At 35.1% G+C, this 8149-nt stretch overlaps 1 protein-coding gene across 1 annotated transcript; it reads left to right on the plus strand.

Moving 5' to 3' along the window:
• Positions 1–423: 423 nt before the first annotated feature.
• On the plus strand, positions 424–2325 carry LOC136809238 (fez family zinc finger protein 1-like). The gene is made up of 2 exons (XM_067065756.1): positions 424–586; positions 839–2325. The coding sequence occupies exons 1-2, from the start codon at positions 517–519 to the stop codon at positions 1849–1851; spliced, it is 1083 nt and encodes a 360-aa protein (XP_066921857.1). The 5' UTR covers positions 424–516; the 3' UTR covers positions 1852–2325.
• The last annotated feature ends 5824 nt before the right edge of the window (positions 2326–8149 follow it).

The following is an 8149-nucleotide window of genomic DNA, read 5'->3' on the forward strand; positions in this document are numbered from 1 at the left end:
TACAACAAAATCTTAAAGATTTGTCAAAATATTCTTTTTCTTATGATGGGTGAATTTCTAAATGACGAGCCAATGAGATTGATTGAATTATAAGGGTCTCTTCTTTTTCCCTCTCCATGTCTCTATTTCATTGGCCCGTTTGAAGAACAAAACCCCCGGTTTCAGCTGTTTTCTATTGTTTATTGAAACAATAGATTGTGATACAAAACGACCAATTAATAATCGATTGTATTGTTATTCTTTTTTGAAAACATCTCTTCGTTTTGTCTTTTATAAAATTCTATTGGAATTATTATTAGAATTTATAAGAGTTCTAAAAGAGAATTGAAATTGATAAAAAAAATCTTTACAAAACAATAGAATAAAGATGTAGGTATTTTTATATAAATAAAGTTCATTACTACTCGTCTTCGATAGTTTGTCATTTCGAAGTTGACATCGAATCGAGAAAGTAATCGAACAAATTTTGACTGATATTCTTTATTTTTTGATGAATTAATAATCGATACGGTAGCAATGCCTCGATCATTTTTAATCAAGAAACCGCCAAAGATTCATTACAAAGGATACACGGATATCACTGAAGGTATGTGCAAGTTTATGTTTCTCCCCATCAAAACACTAACATGTCACTTAAAAGTTTATCGCCTTTGACTGATCTCATTTTAGCTGAACTATAAGACGAGACGAAATTTGCGTTCTGCTTTTTTCGCATTTTACCACCGGAAATTTACAATAGCAAGTTCTACTTAGGTTTAAGAAATTAGGTAGAGCAATGAATGTAGCCTTTCATAAGAATGTGGAACGCAGTTGAACGGAATTTTCTTTTACCTTTTAGATGAAGAGACCGCGTACTACTCACCTCTCTCGCCTACCTATCCGAAACAAGCATCATCGTCATCGTCTACACTCGAAAGCAATTTGCAAGCTTTACAAAAAGCAAACGAATTGTTGAAGAACTCTTTGACAAGTCTTCCAAGAAAAGATTTCATCTTCCAAAAAGTGCTTGCAGAATCCCAATGTAATACCATGCAAATCTTAACGAGTTTGGAATGTAACGATGAACCAATTATTCCATCACCTACCGACACTTACTCTTCAAATTCCTCAGCCGTCTCATCTGAACCGGATATTCAACTCCACGGAAACAACCAATCACTGACAGATAAGGAAAAGGAGATTTCATACTGGTTGCACACAAGCCGTAAAGAACATCATTCGCAAACCGATCAAAAGAAAATCACAAAAAGTCGATCTTCATCAACATCTGACCCAACCAAAGTGTTCCCTTGTCACATTTGCGGTAAAGTTTTCAACGCCCATTACAACCTGACACGCCATCTACCAGTCCATACGGGCGCCCGCCCTTTCAAGTGTAAGATATGTGGCAAAGGTTTCCGCCAAGCAAGCACGTTGTGTAGACATAAGATTATACATACTCAAGAACGCCCTCATAAGTGCCAAGAATGTGGTAAATCTTTCAACCGATCTTCTACATTGAACACTCATATGCGAATCCATCTCGGCTACAAACCCTTTATCTGTACAATCTGCAACAAAGGTTTTCACCAGAAAGGCAATTATAAAAATCATCTATTAACACATTCTCAAGTTAAGCCGTATAAGTGCACCATCTGTTCGAAATCCTTCCATCAAGTTTACAATCTGACCTTTCATATGTATACACATAATGATAAGAAGCCGTATTATTGCCAGTTTTGTCAAAAAGGATTCTGTCGGAACTTTGATCTCAAAAAACATATTCGCAAGATTCATTCTAAGGATTTACCAGTAATGAAGGCACCAGTGATCATTGGTGATCAGCCAAGGGTAATGGAAATTTGCACGTGATAAAAAATGACTCTTTTTGAAAAATGACGGCTTATTTTGTTACGTCTTTTTATGTTTCATTTTAAGAATTTCTTAAAGTTTTGAATTTTTGTAAATATATTGTTTTGTATCTATTTGAATTAAATTAAGTTGCAATTTTTGATTTCATATCACATCAATTTATATATTGTAAATATTTTTGAATGTGAAATCTTTATTTATGGTTTGATTGTTAATTAATCTAATTTTGTTACATCTTTTAATTTAAATTCACCGAGTGATTTTACGGACCTCTATTTTTTACCACCCCCTGAAGACTTTTGGTTAGCTAATTTTAAAGATTTTTTGCGGCTATTTTGCTAGCAGGTGAAGTTCAAATAAAGTGTCTTAAAGTGCTTTTTTTACAAATTTTTATTTAATATTAAATAAACATGTGTTTATATATCAAAAGTTTTATTCTTAAAAACTAATAAAATTTATAAAATATTAACAAGGAACATGATTAAAATTGAACGATAAAATCGTGTTAACAATCACCTATTTTGCTTTTTGGATTTTTGGACTTTGTGTTTAGAAGCCGAGAGGTCTATGATGGAAAGGATACAAGGGTGGGGAAACTATGTTCATAAAAATCCATATTCATCGTTTTCCTGTAAAAACACTGTTAAAATATTACAGAATTTCGCAAAAATAAAATAAAATCAGATGTTTTCTTTCTCCCTAAACGATTATACAAGCTTCCCTGAAAAACATCCTTTTCCACCTGTTAGAGATTCGAGGAGAACAATTTAAGGCGGGCGTTTTCATCCCCTTTCCAATGATTCAGTGAGCGCGTGAAAAGATGCGGTCAAGTGATAGGAGAGCGATCTCATTGGTTAAAAAATTGATCACAAATCTCACCGATTGGTTAATCACTAAAACAACAAAAGAAACAAAAATTAGGGGAAGAAGAAGAAAAGGTAGAATTTCCTTAATCCCTAACGGATAATATAAATGGTTTAATCTTTTCCCCTTTGTCCTTAAATTTTGATTAAATTTATACTTCAAAGAAGAACTAAGCTTATTAAATCCAATGTAGTAAAATTTTGATCCAAGATTTAAATTTTTTTACAAATTCAGCATTAAAGCTATATAGCCAAATTTTCATCATTTTATATCCAATAGTGTTGGACACAGACTATCCAAAGATTAAGCCACCTGATTATCTTCCATAATTTTCAATCTTGTTGATGATATTAATCATTTTAGGGATCAAAAAACTTTTAGGCGCGCTCATATTTCATCGTTTACTTTCCTGAATAATAAGTACAAAAAAGTGGAAAATCTTATACGAAAAAATCCTTACTACCTTATCGACCCTTTTTACGCCGGTCCTTATTTAACGCCGGCCCCTTTTACGCCGGCCCTTATTCCGCCAGAGGCCAATTTTGGCCTTACGCCAAAATTTGTAAAAATGGCTACTTATGCTTCAAATTAGTAAATACACGCTTTTTTTTTATAAGAATGGTGTTTTTGCATTTCATCATGGATATTCTTAACTTTTTGGCGAAAATCATCCAAAAATATTCTTACGGTATTCTTAGGTTAAGATCGAAATCGGCAATCTACAGGTTAAAATGCATTTAAAATGGCATTCTTAGGTTCAGTTGCTAAATTCTATGATGGTGATATTCTTACCATATTCTTACTTTTTTGGTTATTTTATCATGGACATTCTTATAAAGTGTATTCTTATAAAAAAAAGCGTGTAATGTTTAAAATTTACATTAAAATGTCATGTTTTGGTAGTAAATTGTTGAAAATTCCATTCAAAATCACTGATTTTCGTGAGGTTTTAGATATGGAGTAAAACAATGGATAATTCGAACCATACCTAAAATCCTTTAAATTGAGAAATAATGATCGAAAATTAACGCCTGGCCTGATTGGTGTAATTATCGTGCAAATTTGGAACAAAGCACCAAATTTGGACCATATATTTCCCCGACGGACTTTTCCCCGACAGACAATTCCCCGACGGACGTTTCCCCGACCTGGCATTTCCCCGACGGACGTTTCCCCGAACGGACGTTACCCCGACTATGACCGGACATTTCCCCAAACGGACGTTTCCCCGACTGGACATTTCCCCGACAGACGTTTTCCCAACCGGAAAATTCAAAAGACTTTTTATTTAAACAAAATTTCATCAAAAACATGATTTTCAATTCAAAAGTAAAAGTTGATATCATACAGTCATAATTAATTTTTTTTGAAGCAATGAAGCATAAAGCAATTCTATCGAGTTAGACAAAAACTAACAGCTTCTAACTCAAACTTGGCATTACAGGAGGGCTACACTGGCACTGATGTGAAGTTAATAATCTATTGCAATGGCCAGTGTGTATCTTGACTACAACTGAACAGAATATGAATAAAAAATTTGTAAAGTTTTTGGACCTACCTTGGAGGTCCTATAAATTAACCGATGTCCGTCCGTTCGTTCGTTCGTTCGTTCGTCCGTCTGTTACCAGCTTTTCTCGAGATTGGCTCATTAGTTTTTTCTGACTTTTGGCACAATGATGCAAAATGGTAATGCCCAAAATGTGACGGAGCCTGATTTTCGAAAAAAAATCATTTCCGGCCGAAAATGCCGGAAATATGCCGGAAAAACCGGTTTTTTTGCATTTTCTCAAGATTCCATCGTTAGTTTTTTCTGATTTTTTGCACAAAGATGCGTATTAGCAATGCCCAAAACTTGGCCGAGTCCGATTTTTGAGAAAAAATCTTTTCCGGCCGAAAATGCCGGAAATATGCCGGAAATCGCCGTTTTTGCAGATTTTCATCGGACTTTTTCCTTATAATTGGTTGTTTTTTCACACAAAAACATTGTTAATAGCAATGTCCACGATCAAGCATGGTTCAATTGTCACTAAAACTGATTTTTGAAGCCGGAACTTTCTAAAAATCGCCGGAACAGCCGATTTTCGCCGGAAAAACGGTACTTCTTGAATTTCTCAAGCTGTACTTTATATTTTTTTATGAAATTTTGCACACTGATGTAAAATGACAATACCTAAAAAGTGACGGAGCCCGATTTTCGGAAAACATTTTCTTCCGGCCGAAAATGCCGGAAATATACCGGAAAACTGTTTTTTTTGCATTTTCTCGAGATTTTATCATTAGTTTTTTCTGATTTTTTTCTCAAAGATGCGTATTAATATTGTTCAAAACATGGCCGAGTTTGATTATTGAGGAATTTTTTTTTCCGGCCGAAAATGCCGGAAATATGCCGGAAATCGCCGTTTTTCTGGATTTTCATTGAACTTTTTCCTTACAATTGGTTGTTTTTTCATTCAAAAACATTGTTAATAGCAATGTCCACGATCAAGCATGGTTCAATTGTCACTAAAACTGATTTTTGAAGCCGGAACTTTCTAAAAATCGCCGGAACAGCCGATTTTCGCCGGAAAAACGGTACTTCTTGAATTTCTCAAGCTGTACTTTATATTTTTTTATGAAATTTTGCACACTGATGTAAAATGACAATACCTAAAAAGTGACGGAGCCCGATTTTCGGAAAACATTTTCTTCCGGCCGAAAATGCCGGAAATATACCGGAAAACTGTTTTTTTTGCATTTTCTCGAGATTTTATCATTAGTTTTTTCTGATTTTTTTCTCAAAGATGCGTATTAATATTGTTCAAAACATGGCCGAGTTTGATTTTTGAGGAATTTTTTTCCGGCCGAAAATGCCGGAAATATGCCGGAAATCGCCGTTTTTCTGGATTTTCATTGAACTTTTTCCTTACAATTGGTTGTTTTTTTCATTCAAAAACATTATTGATAGCAATGCCCACTATCAAGCATGTTTCAATTTTCAATAAAATTGATTTTTGAAGCCGGAGCTATTTAAAAATCGCCGGAACAACCTATTTTTGCCGGAAAGACAGTATTTCTTGAATTTCTCGAGCTGTACTTTATATTTTTTTATGAAATTTTGCACACTGATGCAATATGACAATACCTAAAATGTGACAGAGCCCGATTTTTGAAAAACATTTTTTTTCCGGCCTAAAATGCCGGAAATATGCCGGAATTACCGGTTATTTTACATTTTCTCGAATTTTCATCAAAAGTTTTTTCTGATTTTTTGCAGAAAGATGCGTATTCGCAATGCTCAAAAAATGGCTGAGTTCGATTTTTGAGAATTTCTTTTTTCGGTTGAAAATGCCGGACATCGCCGTTTTTGCAGATTTTCATTCGATTTTTTCCTTGTATTTCTATGTTTTTTCACACAAAACATTATTGATAACAATGCTCACCATCAAGCATGATTCAATTGTCAATAAAACTGATTTTTGCGACCAGAACTTTCTATTTATTTTTCCCCTAAAACCCTTCCCTCTCCCCCCCCCCCCCATCAACAATCAATGATGAATTTATTGTGTTATGCATTTTCGCTAAACGCTACATTTTTTGACTGATTTTTTTCTCCTCGCATTGCGATCCAACTTTCATCATCAGGTAGGTCCATTCAGCATCTAGCTTGTTACCTTTAAGATAGCTAATCCTTTTAAATCCATGCACGCATCAGAGATTTCAATGTTTTATTGGGACTTATGGATTATGGTATTTTAAACTTTCGAAAATGAATTTGTCACCTTTTTTATGTTCGCGGAAACGTCCGTCGGGGAAATTTCCGGTCATGGTCGGGGGAACGTCCGTCGGGGAATTGTCTGTCGGGGAAATGTCTGTCGGGGAAACGTCCGGTAATCGGACGGGAGTTACTTGATGAAGAAGTGGTGGCTTCTCATTTTGGGCATAAATCGCTTATAAAATGACACCAATAACTCCCGTTCAGTACAGAAATCGGCCGTACTCGCTTAAAAGTCTTCTGTATAATTTTTCGAGAGCTTTCGGATTCTATAATTGGTTTTGGCCTAAAATGAGTTTGGGATTTCCACAAAGTTGGGACCTTGGGCTTTAGCCTAGGTTTTCAATAAATGTATCCAAAAATAAGGGCGACCCTTGAAATTTTTCTGGGCCGCCCTTCTAATAATATTCCGTAGGGTATAAGCCATGCCTGGTCCAAATTTGGTGCTTTGTTCGAAACATTGCACGATTTTGAAGTTTTTTTTGTACGAACCAGACCTACTATAACAATTGAAATTATGAAAACATGGTGATTTTCATTCAGAAGACTTTATAACTTTGTCTGCCTTTCCCTTTTCACCCAGGTTGCTTCTTGTACACTGTACTTTAAATCACAGTGAAGGAGAACAAGCCATGAGAAGAATATATATATTTCGCTGACCAAGGGAGTAACTCAAAGTTGGGGGACTACTTTAAAATTCTAAAACCCCAGAGAAATCTTAAGGCCCTCAAAGTTCTAATTTAGGTTTTAAGGTGTATTTTGATTCTACCATACAGTCTTGAAAATATTTAGGTCCCAATGATCTAATTGCAACATAAGTTACTTTGCAGTGAATCACTGTTCAAAATTTGAGACCAAAAGGACTATTATATAAAAAGTTATTGGAGAAAAACCATTTTGTAGGAACCATAGACAGTGTACTTTCAACACAAAAAGTTTCAGCCTAAAATCCCACCTAAATTTTCAGATAGAGGGTATCTCTATTTTTTGTAGGTTTTAAGAGGTATCCAATGGTAATAATCTTGCACTCGCTTATAGCTGGAAATAAAGTACAGATCTCTTGGGGAAGGCTGGAAAAACATTTTCTAGCTCAAATTACCTGGTAAAAAGGATGTTTTTTTCCAAAAAAAGCTGGATTTTTCATCTAAAATAAGCGTGGCTACAACCTCGTCCCCGTGTATCCCAGGCTTTATTTACGTTACTGATTGACGCCAGAGAATACCCTGGTGTTGGCTGATGCGAGTTCCCCCTCTCAGAGGGGGAACTTCTCAAAACAATACGTCATAAAATATTCTGACGTTACAAAGTTACACTGCAATGCAACGACTTCAAAAAAGAAGAACGAATGAAATCTGACGTTTTGTTTTTGAATTACGTAATCTTTCGCGTTCGAAAACCAGCCAATGCCAGGGTATTATCTATAGCGCTATCAGTAAGAATCAAAAAGCTGATAATACGCAGGGATCGAGGTTGGCGTGGCTACCCTGGAAAAGAACTTCTGTTAGTTATCAGTTCTTTTTACGTCAGATGAGATGGAGTTTTTATAAGATACTTTAATACTTGGTCATTTGAAGTAATAAAAATGACGCGTTCTTTAGAAAAAGTAGCAAAATTGTTTTATCACCGGTTAACGATCAACCAAATCAAATGAGAGCTTGTAAAAGCTCCATCTCGGCCCTTTTA

Source organism: Clytia hemisphaerica, unplaced genomic scaffold, assembly GCF_902728285.1.
Source record: "Clytia hemisphaerica strain Z4C2 unplaced genomic scaffold, Clytia hemisphaerica genome assembly, whole genome shotgun sequence".
In the NCBI taxonomy this organism is placed as follows: Eukaryota; Metazoa; Cnidaria; class Hydrozoa; order Leptothecata; family Clytiidae; genus Clytia; species Clytia hemisphaerica.

Excerpts from the sequence above, each read along its gene's own strand:
- LOC136809238 (XM_067065756.1), top strand. The coding sequence starts at position 517 with ATGCCTCGATCATTTTTAATCAAGAAACCGCCAAAGATTCATTACAAA. Across the intron at positions 587-838 it reads ATACACGGATATCACTGAAG|ATGAAGAGACCGCGTACTAC; the intron begins GTATGTGCAAGT and ends TTTACCTTTTAG.